Source organism: Ambystoma mexicanum, chromosome 2p, assembly GCF_040938575.1.
Source record: "Ambystoma mexicanum isolate Mex_15411 chromosome 2p, UKY_AmexF1_1, whole genome shotgun sequence".
NCBI lineage: Eukaryota > Metazoa > Chordata > Amphibia > Caudata > Ambystomatidae > Ambystoma > Ambystoma mexicanum.
This window is the reverse complement of record NC_090923.1, coordinates 1,363,789,492-1,363,807,257: the sequence shown is the minus strand read 5'-3', so window position 1 is coordinate 1,363,807,257 and position 17,766 is coordinate 1,363,789,492. Positions and strand designations below refer to the sequence as shown.

General features: G+C 43.7%; 1 protein-coding gene across 6 annotated transcripts in view; it reads left to right on the top strand.

The window, feature by feature from the left end:
* MPRIP (myosin phosphatase Rho interacting protein) overlaps positions 1-17,766 on the top strand; it is a 1,106,800-nt gene that overhangs the window by 535,609 nt on the left and 553,425 nt on the right. For all 6 annotated transcript variants that reach the window (XM_069645743.1, XM_069645742.1, XM_069645740.1 and 3 more), the window contains exon 6: positions 16,235-16,442. In XM_069645743.1, coding sequence (XP_069501844.1) covers positions 16,235-16,442 — 208 coding nt within the window. The remainder of the gene's footprint in view (positions 1-16,234; positions 16,443-17,766) is intronic.

The window sequence follows — 17,766 nt, the reverse complement described above, 5'->3', positions numbered from 1 at the left end:
AGTTCCTGCGGTTCTGGCTGAGGTGATAGCAACCGTAAAGGCTACTTTCCAAGATAGAAAATGTAGATCGCACTTTTGAATGGGCTCATAGGGTGGTCTCATCAATGCTGTCAAAACGGTATTGAGACTCCAGGGTGGGATGGGTGTTTGTTCTCTGGAGAAGGGGCACATTAACCCTATAATGAAAACTTGAACTCCTGTGTCGGAGACCAATGATGTTTGAGGCAGCCTTGTAGTGTGCGTGGAAATGGCCTGAAAAGTGCACCCTGATGGATGACTGGGCTAGACCGCTCTTGGCCAAGTGAAGGTGATGGGGAAAGATCTGTTCTACTGAGGCTGTGAGTGGGTCTGTGTGTGATCCTGCGCACCATAATTTGAAACGCTTCCATTTCTTGGTATATGTTTGGAAATGTGGATAGTGCGCTATCCGCCTTGAGAATGCCCCAGCACTTATGAAATCTTCACTGCTGAGGTACCTGATGGCAGGGTATCTTGTGACTTTTACACACGTGTTGTGTATCACACATGATGGGCCCATGCTCCTTCATCCTTCTCAGTACACGTGGTATCATTGCGGTCGGGGGAATGCTGTAAAGGAATTTCCCCGTCCAATGCGAGAATGTGTCCCTGAGAGAGTGAGTCCCCCCGAGAATGCGTCCCCAAGAGAGAGAGTCCCCGGGTACCTGGAGGCAAACTGGCTGCACTTCTTGTTGTTGAATGTGGTGACCAGATCTATTTTGGGCTTCCCCCACTGGGCGAACAGCCGGTTGAGCTTTAGTTCATTCAGTTCCCATTCATGGGACTGCAAATACTCTCTGCTGAGTTTGTCTGCCAGGATATTGTATTTTCCCCAAGAGGTGCTCTGCTCTCAGCTGTATCTGGTGCCCGGTTCTAGAGTCTTTGCCCTTCTAGCGACAAAGATGTTGAATCTTGTTCCCCCCCCTGTTTGTTTAGGGCATTGACGTTGAATAATTGTGTACCATCACCACCTGACCACCAAAGGCTGGCTGGAATGACTTGAGCGCCCATCTAATCGCATACAGCTCCAGCACATTTATGTGAAGGCTGTAGTTTTTTTCCAACCACACTTCACTCGCTTGCAGGTCCTCCAAATGAGTGCCCCATCCCGATAGAGAGGCGTCCGTCCGTAACGTTGAAGTGGGTGTCTGGAATAACATGCCTTGAATCAATTTGGCTTCCGTGTCCCACCAACACAATGCCTCATGGAATGCTGGTGTGAGATGCATGACATCTTCCCATGATCTGTTACACTGGACCCACTGCTGGTCTAGTTCTTCCTGAATAGGCCTCATCTTCCATCTGCACTTTGGTATGAGGAAGATACAGGAGGACCTCATGCCCAGGAGGGACTTGTATTGTTGTACCATGGACATTGAAACCAGGCGACCAGACCTAGCATCCCTGCCAATCTTTCTGGTGATGGTCGTTCTCTTGGAATGTGCGTTTCAAGGTCTGCTTGCAGAAAGATAGAGGTCTGTGCTGGCACAGGAGATTACTTTTCCCTGTTGGTGAATCTCTGGTTTTGAAGCAGGGATGTAGTTTGCGCCACCGCTTCTGACGCTGCTCTTGGGGAACTTCCCTTTATGAGCCAGTCGTCCAAGTACAGGAAGACGTCTACTCCTGATCTCCTGAAGTGGGTGGCTACCGGCGCCAGGCATTTTGTAAACACCCTTGGTGCTGATATGAGTCCGAAGGGGAGTACCTTGATCTGGAAATTCTTTTCTCACCGGAAATCGAAGGAACTGTGCCTGTGCAAGGAGTGTATTGGTATATGCGTCCTCTAGGTCTAGGGTGGCAAGTAAATGGCCCTAGTTTTGCCATGGGAAGGCCATCTGGAGTGATGTCATCTTGGATTTGAGGCGGCGTACAAACTTGTTGAGGGCCCTTAGATCTAGTATTAGACTCCACTCTCCATTTGTTTTCTTGATCAGGAAGAAGTGTGAATAAAACCCTTTTCCTTGGTGCTGGAGCAGAAGCACTCTATTGCCACCTTCAACAGTAGCTTGTCCTCTTCCGTCATCAGCTGTTTTTTATTACATTTGCCTTCCTTGATTGTGGAGGCTGAGATGGTGGTCATAGGAGGAAATCGATGGTATTGCTTCCTTGCACCACCTGTTCACCCACTTGTCTAACGTGACAACATTCCAGTGTTGTAGGTGCTGGCTTATCCGCCCTCCCACTGGGGTGCGACGTGGGAGGCGCAGTGTACTTGGGTCCATTTTTCTTGGCCTGGGCCTTGCCCTGGCTCTATCCCCTTCTGCCTCTTTGGGACTGTTACATAGAAGAGGTCTGGTGCTATCTGCCACTTGTCTGGTAGGAGTCTAACGATGAGCCTTGCGCCTGGAAGGACCTGCCACATGTTCTGTATTTAGCACCTGATCCTCGAAAGGAGCGGGCATCTTTTGATCAATTGAATGGCATGTCCAAAGTTTGCACTTGGACCTCTGGTCTAAAACTGATGGCCTTCATCTGCGCCTGGCACCGTAGAATCATGCTGTGAGCCATCTGCTGAAAGCCATACTGGGCCACATCCACTGCAGCATCAATCATATGGTCTGAAGCGCTCTCACCGTCGGCGACTAGAGACTTTGCTTCGTCCTGATAATCGGCTGGCAGGTGCTTCACCAGTTGGGACATTTTGCGCCATAGCTCACTATTGAATCTGCCCATCATCACCATTGCATTGCCGGCCCTCACTGCCAGCGATGCTGCTGCTGACACCTTCTGTCCCATAGCCTCGAATTTGCGTCCCTCCTTGTCTGGTGGGGGCTGTAAGAGGAGATGCTGGGTCCTGCCGTTTCTTTGCAGCTGCCACCATAATCAGAGTCCGGCTGTGGGTAACCTCGGAGACACATAGGTGCAGATTCGGGGGCCTTGCATTTCTTTTCAGGTCTTGCCAGAAGCGCAGGTGTGGTGAGCAGTGGCCAGTATCTTCTCACCAGCCTTCCAAATTGTGTCAAGATCGGTATTGTGGTAACTGTTCGATATCTTTTGTGTCTGTGTTCATAAAGAACTGACTTTTTCTCCTTCGTGGCAACCTGAATCTGGAAAATCTCACCCAATGTGGCAAAGATTGAATGAAAAGAGACTATCGTCTGGCGGAGTAGCGCCACCTGAAGAGTCGTGTCTCCTTTGCTTATCAATTATGTGGGTGTCCCATTCATCCAGCTCTTCATCGGGGGCATCTCTAGGCAGCTCTCCCTCTTCCAGGTCATCCTCCTGCGTGTCAGGATCAGAAATATCCCTGAAATGTTTGTCTGTCATCCGGATCCATCAGGTCCTCAATGGGGGTCCTCTTGCCACTCAAACTGTAATGATAGATGGGGCCCTGGTCACCCGAGTCCCCTGCGGCGAGGAATGTGGCGGAGAAGGAGAAATCCTCAGTTTCTGGGTAGCTGGTGGTGAACTGCCCCTAGGAGACCCACTGTAGTGTTAGCATTGTCTGCGTTGACTACTATGGTGAGGTATGGCGAGTGTGAACCACATGCAACCTGCTTCGGGAGGGTCGAAGAGATGCAGGTGATGTGTTCCTGCGAGAGGTACATTCTTCTTGTCTAGGTAATGGGGTAGCCAACCTAGCCCTGTCTTCTCTGGAAATCGGCAGTTATCCTTTGCATGGACTGCATAAAGGCTGGGTCGAATGGATCCAATGTTTCTTCCATGGCAGGCTACCAGTGAGGGCTTTGTTCTTTAGGCTGTGTTGGCTGTGGCTCCTATCCTTCCAAGTTGTCTTCCTAAAGGATAAAGCCTGTCAATTCCGCCATTTCTGTTATTGGAGACAGCTGTGCAGCTGCTCCAATGCTGCCTATCTGGGGGACCTGTGGCTCCAGTTGAATAGTCTCCTTTTCATTAAGAATCAACTGAACTGGAGGCGCGTTGACAATGCCCGTAGCAGTTGATCTGTGTAGAAATAAAGTCTACCTTTTTTGGGCTGATCAACCTTCTACAGGACCTCCGGGACGTTTTCAAATGTAGAAATTGCGTTTTCACTCATTTTCTGCGATCTAGGAGCCGGAGAGAGTCCTTTCTGTCCACTGAGAAGCTCTGCTTTTAGGAGCTTGTTTTTCAGTATGCCTTAGGGATGTAGAAGGCACAGTTTTTAATGACTCCTCGTCGGAGGACATCTGTCTGCTTTCTAGATGTAGAAGAAGCCTTCTGTGCCTGTCCTCTATGGTTTTCTTAGAGAAGGTTTGGTCAATTTTGCAGGACTCGATTTCGTGTGGGTAAAGACAGTAAATTAAGTATTTGTGAGGCTCCCTAATAAAAATGTCCTTCTTGCCACACTTGCTGCAGTCTCTGTAGAAGGAAGTCTTCTCCTTGGCAGTGTGCATATCTGTCTCTGCCATGATGTGTCTCGTGTGGCAGCAAAAATTCGATGTTTTCTAGTAGATGAAAGGTGTCCTTAGCCAGTGAAGGCAAAACCCCAGCAGTAAAAGCTTACCCCTGGGTTTAGCAAAGAACAAAGTTGTAGGCATACATTTGAAGTTAGCTCAGAGAACTCAAGAGGATTCCCCTGTCAGAAGACTACAGTGAACAATCTGAAGATGGCTGCCTAGGATGGAGCTTAAGCCCTACCACCTCATTGGTTAGGGTCTAAAAGGACCAAAGGAGGTGGAGGGACTACACATGTGAATGGTTACACAGGCCCTTTGGGGCTATCTGTATAGCATTTTCCTATGGAAGTTTTATTTTTATGAAGAATGTTAAATTACTGAGGATTCCCAATCTGAGAACGGGGATTATTAAAGCATTTGAATTTATGAAAGATCCAATGCTGGAGAAACACAAGTTGTTATGGGGGGACTCAGTTTGTGTGGCCTGAGGTTTATTATCATTTCTAAAGAATGCAGTAACTTTGAGGACATGTTTAATGAAAATTCTTTAAATGTAGGTTTTTTTATATTTTAAAAATGCTTCAAGGTTTTGATGATGGTGGAATGATTTTAAATGTGTTGATGTGTAATTATGTTGTCAATTGCTGTTTTTATGAGAACGTTCTCTAATCCTGAAATAAACTTATCTACATACATATATACGAAATACAGGTTACTGATTTGGAATACCACAATTTAAATAGTTTAAGTGATGCCCTCTCATTATCTCTCTTCCTCAAATACTTGCCACCCTCATTCACTTTAGACTAGGCTACGTTGTTACATTTAAAGAGTTCAAACAATTCTCAGGTCTTCTGAGAACAACAATGGAAAGATTTGCATCCTAGATTTGCTTGGTGTGTAAACTCCTCTTCCTGACTGACTGTTCCTGGATGTATATGGTAAGCTTGTTCAAATAGGTTTTTGCTGGGAATTCTCAAAGTTGTGATATTAGAAAGGAATGCAACCCTGGATGTATGTGCACGTTGTAGGGCCCGTACTCGTTGGCATTCCTCCCATTGCCAACCTTTTCAACCATGGAGTTGCCAAACTTGTGCAAAATCTTCCGGCCACTTGAGTCAGAGTGAATTAAGCAACCCTATATTCGCAATAAATGCTTTCTAGTTTTCTTGTTTTGCTCGAGTGCCTCGGATTCCCTGCTGATTGATGTGGGTGGGTGGAAAACGAATACGTCTGCAATCATCTTTAATATAGGTCCTCTAGAACAAGGGGGGGCAATCATGAATCTACATAGGCTCAAGGGTGAAATGAACATTATCGGATGTTTCCTGCAAATAAGATCCCTTCGTGTATTCGGACCATGTTCTCTGTTTAGTATTTATTTTATAAGCACAGTTTGGGGAAGCTGAGATGTGTGTACAGAGAACGCGGTATAAATGCAGAAGCAATGTCGGTGAATAGCAAGCTATACACATTTCCTGGCTTTTACATTGCTTGGACAAAGGGTTATGAGGCAAATGTTCATTAGGTGGGGGTGGGGGGGGGAGACTGGTGGTGGAATACTCTTAGGTCGAGTGAGCACTGAAGCGCCTGCTTTTACTTGGGCGAGTGCTTGGTTACCTCTTACACCGTGCTTTGGTTATTCATGTTCAATAACTAGCAGTGAAAGAAAGCGACGCCGTGCTTGCAGTGCTCTGCAGCCCTTCGCTAAACTGAACCAGAACCATTGAGACCATCACTGCTGAGTGATATGGGTAGTGGAACGAGTTTAAAGGGTTTACACATAACATCCCGTGTCCTCGTGCACTCTGGAACCCCCTCTTCGGAAAGACCAACCTAGAGGCAGAGCAGAGAAGCTGCTAATAATGACCAAACATGCTCCTGGCTTCCACTAAGCTGTGAACTTCTTTTTTAAGACTGTTAAAGGAAAAATACAGCCAGTGTTACATTTGGGCTATGCCGTTGCTCTAGCAACTATTTTGAAAATCTTGCAAAGTTCAAACTCGAGAGCCCCAAATAGGGTCTGTGCAGGAAGGCTTACAGCAGTGTGGCCTCCAGTCGCTGTCCATGTAGTGTAACCTCAGAGTCTGGAGGACAGCCAGCCGAGGATGGGGGCGGGGAAAAGCAAATCATCCTAAATGTTAGTTCGAGTAGCTGGGTGGGAGAGGCTTTTTGTCTGCTCATTTCAGAGACTGATTCTGGCTGAATATTTTAGTAACGGCCATTTTCGCAACAGCTCTGAAGCCCTACGTTCTTACATTTGTTTAATAAGTATTTATATTACATTTCGTAGGTATTGCGTTTTTACTGCGTCAAATAATTTTAGAACTGATCGCTGTTTTGTCAAGTACATGTCAGATTTTCACATGAATCATAAAATATTCTTTACTGGATTCTTTTCAAATGTCATTGTACTGAATATTGGATACAGCGTTTGATATTGGCACAGTTATCGTTGTTATCGTGATAAAGATGACCAGTATTTAGTTAGACACGAGGCTTGCTCCCGCAGTTTTATAGCGCTTTAATATGCAGCTGAACATTATCAGTTGTAGGCCTGTCAGAACTTGAGTTTCTCATGCATTGTGGCGTCACAGAGCCCTCCAGTCCTTCCGTATCCTGCTCAAGTCTCTTTTCTCACCCCCCGCCCCCCACACGTTTTCTTTCTCTTCTCTTTTCACCCATCTTCCCTTGCAGCCCACCGGCACCAAGGCAGCATCAGTGACATTTTAAGGGCATGTGCTCCTCAATGTAATACGCAAAGCAACCTTGTTTGTTGTTGTTATTGTTTTTGCCAAGAATGTAATTGGGATGCCTGGTCTAGGGCCCACTGCACTGAGCTGTTACCAAGAGCCTTCCACGAGTATTTATTTTCTAATTTAGGATTAATCCATCTCATTACTTTCTTTAATCTGGGGAAGGCTTTTTAAATCTCCTGTTTTTCTTTGAAACGCTCATTAAGATACTTTCTTGTAATGGCACCTTGTTTCTCTTTTTATGACTGCCTTCATGGAGTCGTCTGATGAATCCCCTTGTATTGTATTGATGTCTTGCTTCCCATTGGGTTTCTTTATACCCTTATACTTGGTATCATGAACATCAAGCTGTGGCCCCTTGAATACCAAAATAGCCCGTTTTTGAAGTAGACTGTATTGACAGTGCATTTTTATGGAACCCTATGAAAATGTATTTTATTTAATCCGGACCAGAATCAAACTGGCAGCAGGAAAACGTGTGATCTGCAAAACAAAGGGAACCATGACATGGCTCCACTTGTGTACTTCTAGGAAAAATAGGTAAAGGCACTCATTATTTTTTTTCAATCTAAGGAACTCTTAAGGTCTAATAGTTTGTTGGAGAACCTTTGTTTTTACGTTTACAAATGTAAGAGATCAGTACTTGGTTGGAGATAGTGCAATTGGACTTCAGCTACTCAAAAATACTTAAACCATGCCTTTGCTATCTCAGTGTTGGACTTCCCCATCACAGCCCACCCATTACTCCCCTCCTCCAACACCCCCCCACAACCCCTACCCAACACTATTTCCAGCACTTCTCCTTTCTATAAATGATGTGTGATCTAAATTGTGCAGTTTTGTCTGTGAATCTTGGCATGTTCATTAAAAACAAGCTTTTGCTCTAATTGATATTACATGGCTTGCTGTAAAATTATTTTCAAGCCAGCCTCTGTGGCACAGTCGTTAAGTGTTGTGGCTCGTACATGAAAGGTTGTGAGTTCGAGCCTATCCTCCAAATTCAAAATTCTGAAAGTGTTGTGAAAATAATTACACTTATAATTGTCACCTGCCCTTTGTCCAAAACCGTGACAGGGTTTTTAAATTTAAAACCCTCTCGGGACGGGGGCCCAGAGGTCACCCTATAAGAAGAGCAACTCTCTGCCGATGCGATCCGGTCATGGTGTCTGCCATGTAACTTTGCAAATCTGTAGTATGCCGTGTACTTACTTACTGCTGTCATTTTCATTGCGGATCTTCTTTTGCGTTTCTTTTCATCCCTGACTGTGTTCGTGGGCATATTCCTCGCTCAGGGCAGATCTTCTACCACGACGCATCCTTCATTCCGACGCAAATTAAAGCCCCCTGTGTGTCTAGCTCCCCTACGCTCTGCTGGACGCGTTGCTGTTGTAGCGCAGAGGCCAGGATGTACAGAGCAGAGCTTTGCTTCTTTGTGCATGGTCCGGCAGGGTGCTTAAGCACTAAATGACAGGTAAGTTTAGCAGGGAATTAACACAGGGTATGGATTGGGGGATGGGCTGTATTTATGAATGGAACAGGTTTCCTGATGCTTCTTCGTTGTCTGTTTACTTTATTTCACTTTCCTCGTTTTCTTTTTCCTTGCCTTTTTAATAAAGGACATTTTGTGTATGAGGTTTGGGGGATGGTGGGTAGTGGGTGGTTTGGGAGAAGCCCCCAATGTAATTAAACAAAATAAATACGAAATCGAGGAAAAGGACAATGTGGAAAAGTCCAAAAGGAAAGTGAAATCAAGAAAAGGGAAAACAGACGGCGAAAATAACACGTACATGTGAACTTTCATAAACACTTTTGATACTTTCAGTTAGGCATACAATCCTATGAATAGAGCCAGGGCAAAAAATTCAAGTTTTAAACTACTAGATAGCCATCAAAAAGTCACTCACTGTGAGAATGGGTGGTAATGCTCGACTGAACCCATTTCTTATTGATCCTTCTATTTCCGTACTGCTGCATTATACTTTGGTGAGTCATCCAAGTGCAACCACTACACAGGTTTTTATTGTCGGCTCATAGTCGGTCCTTCCAAGAGGGCATTTTTATTAATTTGACTATTTAGGTATTATTTTGTACTCATCTTAACATGACGACACCTACCCCTAACACGATTATTAAGCACCTCAAATTAGTGATGTGTAACATGAATGGTCTTAATAACCCTGTTAAACGCACTAAAATGTTGTCCTGTTTGAGATCTTTGTTGTGTGACATCGCCCGGCTGCAAGAAACTCGCCTAAAGGACAAAGAAGCCAATAAACCCAAGCACATGTGTGTAGGTGTTAGGGAGAATTCTCTTCTAGGGCTAATTTCCCTTAACTATCGAGTCCCCCAAAGGCTTTGCTGGATTTGAAGGGTTTATTTCTTTCTCCTGCTAAGAATGAGACTCTTTTTCCCCACTCTTAGACAGATTGCTGATGTGCGTTTTTGGCTATTTTTTGTGCTTATGGTCCATGGGGTTTTTCTCACCCTCATAGATATAATCTTTTTACATGTGTGTTACACAGCACCCTCAGTGCAGTAACACAGGGGTGTCACAGTGACCCCCAAACATAGACTCTGTCCCCTGGGACAGACTACTGTCTCCCAGGGCATGTAAAGTCCCCTTTGACTTTACTAGTCAATACTTATGAACAAAACCAGTACAGCCCATCTTACTATGTGAGTACTGAAAAGGGTTAATAGTTTTTCCCTAATTTTCATTTTCGGGAGGGTACCGTCCAGTCCCTCTCTCCAAAGTTTCTGGCTGGTGGCAGTGGTTACTAGCGTAAATATTCGACTGCAAATATTTCCCTATGGGATTTTCCCATTGTTCGAGGCTACCACTTTTACTGACAGCCTCTAACAAACCACCGGTTTATTTTATTATTAAGTTTAATCTGAAGTTTTTTTTTTTTTTTTGCCAGACCTTTAATAATATTTCTTTCTCGTGTCTTTCTCTGAAATCCTAACCCAGGTTGGTGATCCTTTGTCCTTTTAGAAGCCCTCCTCTCGGCACCACTGAGTCTGGGGTAGACAGGATATGTGGGAGGGGGAATAGGCACCCTGGACATGGTTGCCTACACAACCCAAGTCACACTCTGCCCTGATAGGCTGGGGGGGTTCTCGTGCCAGGAGAGCCACCCCACTATGTTAGTGACAGCTGGGCGGTATGAATGGGGGGGTCTTACTGCATAAAAGCAGGGTCCTGAGGACTGGAGGACAAGACATCGCCACTGGAACTAGAAACCTGAAGAGGAGAGAAGGTGAAGACATCTGCAATGACTGAATCGCCGGTGAAGCCCTGCTGCAGATCCTCACCACTTTTCTCCAATGACTCGAAGATCTTCACCTGCAAGAGTCTTCTTCCCTTGAGCTGGTAGGGCCAACCAGTTCACCAATCGCCCTCCAGGACCTGCCTTGGTCGAATCGCCAGTACCCTGCACTCTGAGACCGGATAGCCAGGCACCCGTCCCCCACAACTGTGATTTGAAGGAGTGTACCTTTTATTTGTTTTGGCAGTACTGCGGCTGGCTTCATCCCTGGGCAGTGCAGTAACTCGAACCTTCCTCTACAACGAGAGCCTCTCTTCCTCTGCTGGATCTCCCGAACTGCAGGAACTGCCAGGAACTACCGCCACTGCAGGAGCCTCTTCCACTTTCAAGGTACATTGTTCCGCCAGGCCTCCCGTTTCATGGGGTACTGCTAAAGGTGTTTTCAATCTTTTACTTACCTACTGGGTTGGCCGCCCCTATCATCTAATATTTTCTTTTACCTCCCGCAACCGCCTTTTCAAATAGTTAAACAAAGACTTGACTGCAGCTAATAGAACCTTTTGATCCTGGGCACTTTGCCTTGTACCACTGGCTCTGGCACAGACCTCTTGACTCTGGCTGAATCTGTTATAACTGCCTTCTTTCGATTGCTTCTCACCTAGAAATGTGTTGGTGCACCTAACTCTTATAACCACCTTTTTCTTCCCCCTTTTTAATATTGTGAAGTGCCATTTTGCTTGGTTTTCATCTGTATTGCTTATGCTGTGTCTTGCCTAACTTGTTCACAATCTACTTGGGAAGTGTTGCTGGTGTGTTACAGAGTCTAAAGCTATATAACCTGTCCTTTCCCTCCCTCATGAGAAATTGTTAGAGTGCCATTTCTGCTTGGTTTACACTGTGCCGTTTTGCTGAGTTTTCACTCTTGCTCAAACTTGTCTACAATTGAAATAGGGAGTTTTGTATACTTTTCTTGGCTGTTTTAACTTTCTTGATAATAGTGATTTGTGTGTTGACTTAAGAGTGTGTAAAATAAATATATATATATATTCTTTTTAATGCAAAGCTTTGGTCAGTGTTTTCTTTCTCCATAGTACTGAAGCCCTATTGTGTAAACCCTGAATACTGCTCATCTCCCTCTTGAGATAAGTCTGACTGCTCAGCCACAGCTACCAACTAAATCTGTGTGGTACAGACTGATACCAAAGGGGATTTATTGCATATAACTGTAGTCCTAGTCTTCTGTAGTGCTCCCTAAGGGAGCTGCATAGGATTCTGCCTAACAGTGGGCCAAACATATTACTCTACATTTAATACCAGAATGATGAGTGTATTCATTTTGTTCTGGGAAAAACCCTCCACTGAAGGCTATTTTAAACTCAAAAGGCACAAATGGCAGAATTATATCCGTCAGTATCAAAGTTCAACATACTGAGGTCTTGTGCTGTATATATGCGGCAACCTCCAACAACCCCTCCTTTCTTCCATGATCTTGTTGAACACATTCAAAACTGCAATGCAGATTCAATTATTCTGGGTGGAGATTTTAACATGTTCCTGGATCCCATGTTGGACCGTTCTCATTCACCTAGAAACCAGCATGCAACTGGAAGTAAACAATCGTGCACAGTCTTAGGATTTCCTCTTGGATGACATATGGCGCCTCAAACGCCCATCTGAAAGAGACTACATTTTTCATTCAGCATGTCATGACATTTACTCAAATACTGTTTTTTGACGTCGGGGCTCGTGACTCCCAGCTGTTAGGATTCTGATATGAGTACTATTGATGTGACGGATCATGCACCGATCACAATCTGTCTAGCAAGGAAATACATACTAAGTCCTTTTTATGGAGAATGAATACATCAATTTTGCAGAATGAAAACACGAAAGATGATATTATTAAGCAAATTGAAGAATTTATTGAACATAATAAAATACAAGGCATCGCCAATTCTAATGTATGGGAAACACTAAAATGTTATGACAGGTGTGCTAATGTGTAAGAGAGGATGTTGCAGAAGGGAGATGGAAAAGGAAATGGAATACCTGTCTAAATAAGCAAAAGACTTTGATCGACGGTACGCTGATACAAAAGATCCGACATAAGACAACTAAAAAGGAAACCAAATGAACTGAATACAATTATATCTGATGAAGTAGAATAGCAGGCGAAAGGTAAACTACTTTCAAAAAGGAGAAAGAGGAGGGTGACTTCTTGCCTACAGATTGAAGATTGAGGAGGATGAGAGGGTCACCACAGCAGTCAAAGTTAACTCCGATAATGTGTCAATGACACCCAAAGGAATCGGCAATGCAGAAAAAAAACTATCTTGGGCTGAGCTTCTCCCACAAACAGATGTGTCTGCACTCAGCCTTGAAGAAAAAACCTCAACAGATGAAATCGGCTCTGCCATCAACAAACTAAACACAAATAAAACACCTGGTACAGATGGATTGCCAACGGAATGTTACTGTATACTTCCTGACTCAGCTATCAAACTCCTCCATGATCTGTTTGCTGAATCCTTCGAGATGAGCTCTTTAGAGCCCTCTCTGAAGCATGTGTTTATTGTCCTACTGAAGAAAGACAAATCACCATCATGATGTAGTAATTACAAACCTATTGGTCTGATCAACACAGACTGCAAGCTACTGGCTAAAACCCTGGCAAAAAGGTTAGAAACGGTGATAACACTGCTGACTTTGTCTTAGGGGAGTTTGTAGCAGATATGAGAAAATTGTTCATAACATTAGATCAAGGACATCAGTGTGCCGATACAGTAGTTGCTGTCTCTCTCAATGGGGAGAAGACATTCGATAGGATTGAATGTGAATACCTGTTTACCTCTTTTATACCCCTTAATACCCAAAAGATGATATTTGGACCAAACTTTGCAAGTTGGGTGAAATTAGTTTTTGCCGATCAGACTGCTATTGTCCTCACCTATGGCCTTATGGCAGAACAAAGTGCACTTCTTAGGGAACCAGGCAAGGCTTCCTGCTTTCCCCATTATTATTACTAATTAGTGCTTTGGAGCCTCTGGCTATCATGCTATGAAAGAGCAACAACATCCAAGAAGCTGGGTACGCAGAGGACTCTGGCAAAACTGACTATATGCGGATGACCATTTGCAGTCATGCAGGATCGGGCATTGCTTCCCTTATGGATGTGATTGAAACCTTTGCGAGAATATCAGGTTACACGGTGAGCTAGAATAAATCTGAAACGTTGCCTGTCTCCTCTTCATGCATGAAACAAATGTTTGATGGATGGAACTTTACATGGTGTCCCATTAAGATGAAATAACTGGGAATCTGGATCTCGTTGGAGGTGAATGAATTGATGCATATACATTTTTTCGTACTGTTACCCAAGATCAAAACAGATTTGGACAGATGGTCCCTTTTTAAAAGTCTCTTTGTGGGGAAAGCAACTGCATTAAGATCAATGTGACAACTAGTATCAATTATATCCTTTCCATGCTCCCTGTCAGAATGTCGAAAAATCTTTTCAGAGAGATGGATTCCCTGATGCAAAAATTCATATGGGGTGGTAAATCACCAAGATTAGCACTTTGGAAGCTACAACGACCAACGGGATTGTGAGGCATGAAAATACCCAACTATCCGGTGGCGTTCTCCGTGAGGCATATACACAATATGAAACTGGCCTGTGGACAGAAGCTGAATCGAACCAAAATACACACCTGCAAACCATGTGGCTAGCAACCATGTCTAAGAACACACAAATGGGAACCCCCTCACAGTTTTCTTATGGGATTGCTGGCGTACGATATTTCCTAGAGCAGGGTCTAACCCCTATGCACTCTCAGAGGCGTCGATATGGCAATAACCCATCTTTATAATTAATGGAAAAGGTATATATTTGGCCGAATTGGTAATTGAGTGGAATCCGTTTTGTTAAACATCTGTTTGAAGATGATAGATGGATCCCTTACGTACAATTGTGTGAACGACACGGATTGCAAGACTGCACCTACAAAGAATATGGACAATTGAATTGAAAGGGATTCTAGTAGAACTAGTCGGACAGACACCCAATACGCTCCATTGGAATGAAACCTGCTCACAAATGGAATCTTGTACAACTGCTGTCCATCCAGCTGCTTACATTTACAGGATGTCGGCAGCGACTGGTCCAGAAGATATTCCTGATGATATGGGCTACAGAATTGGGAGAAAACCTGGTGCCGGATGTTGTAAGCAATGTTTCAACAATATATGATTGTCATCTATGGTTTGAGGTCTGAGAGCCTCTCCGATTTAAGCTATTGTTGAGGACATACTGGACACCAGAATGGATGCATCAGAGACACTTCAGCGAAAAAGACACGTGTTGCAAATGTAGGCAAGATAGAAGAACTGGTTTTGTTGTAAGATTAAAGAATTCTGGAAGGGGGTGTGGGAGAAATTGAACTTGGTATTGGGAACTAGCGTGCTGTTGAAATGCTTCCCTTGTTTGTTCTGGGTGATGACAAACCAATACAGGACTTGAATAATGCTGATAAGGCTTGGCTGTTCTGTGCATGCATGATGGCAAAGAAAATGATCCTGCGTTCCTGGAAATCATCCAATTGCTCATATGTAGATGAGTCGATTGAGGACTTGCTGACCCTTTCAACCTCTGAGAGGGTTATTTACAGAGGAATTGAGTTGGAAACATTCTGGGAGATTTGGGGCTCTTTCCTGGATCTATATGGCTGATCCATATACAGGTAGGTGCAAGATAATATATACCCCTCCTAATATACATCCTCTAAATAGAAACTGTGGTTGGCCTGAGAACAATGGCGTCTGAAATGTGTTTCTTCTTATTAGTGCCCTTTTTTACTACTAATCAGGTCAACTAGCCATTTTACCGTGTATTGAGTTTTTGCACATTATTTTATGTTTTTTTTCTTTCTTTGTTAAACTTCATCAAAAAGATGTGTACCAAAGGCTAACAAATAAAACAGCAAAATATTATAAACATACACAGAACACACCATTTCATACTCACCACGAGTCAAATATCACTAGCCAATGACAAGTTGCGAAAGCACATTTTGCACAGCGAATAGTATACCTGCTGTCACTGAATGCAGCTTTCCCATACATTCCTGCAGGTTCTTACACTTCTGTCCTTCTCCTGTTTGCACCAGTTGACACATTGGAACTCTGCCATGCCATACTATAATCGGGTTTCTGGTTTGTTTCGCTCATTCTCTTGGTTGTCAAATAGTTCCAATCAGCCCTACAGATAGGGGGGGTGTAACAGCCACTTTTACTCCCTAAAAATAGGCAAATACTTCCAAGAAATAACGATAGGCAGTAAAGATACTCCCAACAAATATAGGAAACAGACATAGTAGCCTTATTCCTTGCTTTCACTCACACAACTGCATGGATATGTTTGGGCCAGTGGTACACGTAGTGCCACAGGAAGAAACTATTCTTCTTACTGCCTGATCTGAAGAGGTGAAAACATGTTTTAATGTGTGCATTACTAACTTGCTGCAAAGAAAAGATTATTATGAAACATTTCGGTTTTCCAGTTAAAACATTTGTATTCACTTATCAAAAACTTCCATTTGGAATGAGACTTTTTTTTACTCCCAAAAAAGAAATCATTTTACTCGCCACTTTAAAAAATAGGGAGTGAAATAATCCTGCTTTAAAATCTTACCTGAAGCACTAGTTCCAATGCATCTTTTTTGTAATGCTGCTTCTCGGGCTCATATGTTTCTTAGTTTGAACAGTTCACTGTCTCTCATCAATGCATTATTTCAAAGATCTTGTGCCATGTTCAGCTAAAACGGATCACACTTTGACTTTGGTATCTCTCTGTTAGGAGCCTGGACCAGCAAAGGTGGCTGTTACCAGCAGCAGCAGCATTCCCAATGCAGAGAAGGTGCCTAGCACAAAGTCCACACTCTGGCAAGAAGAGCTAAGAAGCAAAGATCTACTGGACGGAGGTAGCAGCCCATCTCTGAGCCCAGTGCAGATCCAGCCCACCCTAATGGACCCACCCAGTGAACCCATGACATCAAGCAAGAGCGGTAAGGATAAGCCTGAGGCTCAAGTTGTATTTCTTTGTCGTTTCCCAACTGTTAACTTGCCAGCAATTCAATTACGTTTACAAATAGTAGTTTTCAGTGCACATAATTCTCCTTTCTATTAGCTATTTTCATGTGTTTTAGTGAGAGCAGGCTTGCTGTTTCTCCAATTCGTTAACACAAGCGCCTCTCTTTTGAGCTGTTGTCACTTTTATTCTGATGAACATCAAGATAAACTTAATATTAAATGATAATGAATACAACCACATAGTGCACGTGTGACCTCTCTCTTATGGCGGTTAGGTGCCATTACCACCCAACTCAATTGTACTAATTTGATCAATCTAGGAAGGACAAGAGGCTGAGCGGACTCTATGGTATTCAAACTGGTTACCTTCATATTGCACACAGATTTCTTCAGAGATTGCATTAGTCCACAAGGCTAAAGTCACCTATCAAGAAGCTGAGCTTAGCAGGAGAGGATGAAAATTAGAAAGCTTGAACAAAGAGCCAGGTTTTTAAGTTTCTTTCTAGAGTGATAGAAGTCTCTCAAAACTGAACAGGAAGAGAGCTACAGAGGAAGGATGCTCAGACAGCAATTCTTTGCCCTGCCCTTTTGGCCGATTTTGTATGGCTACAGGCCCAGTAAGATGTTTCTGGAACGTAACAATCTTTTTAGGCATGTGTGTAGAAATGAGGTTAGATGAGTAAAATGGAGCATTGCCCTGTAATGCTTTGTGGATGAGTACCAGAGTTTTAAATTGGCATGTTCTTGACTGGAATCCAACGCAGAGAATGTAAGATTGGTTGTATATGTTCTTAACAAATGTTTCACTCTTGCCGATGAATTCTGCAGGATTTGTAGTTTCTTGACAGAAAATACTTTGGGTCCCTCTAATATAGAATTGCAGTAGTCGACTTTTGGAATGATGAGAGCCTGGATCACTGATGTAAGGTTGGAGGGAGAGTGAAAAGGTTTCTCGTTTTGAAGATGTGATCCCAGATGATTGGCTTTTAACATGCTGAGGGAAGTTGGAAGAGAGCTCCAGTTATAATGAATTCTGTTTTAGCTTTGTTTAGGGAGAGCTTGTTCACGTTCATCCAGGATTGGACCTGCTCTACAGAGGCTGCTGTGTTTGAGTTAGGAGGATTGTCTCCTGGTAAACCGATAGATTTGAGTGTTATCTGCATAAACCAACAATGATTGCCTTTAGGATGCTGGTTTAAAGTGTGGATATAAAAGTTGCACAGGGTGGTGGATAGAATGGAACCACAGCGAACTCTGCAGATGGCAGGGGGCCGCAAAAGAGCCTTGGCAAACTCAGGC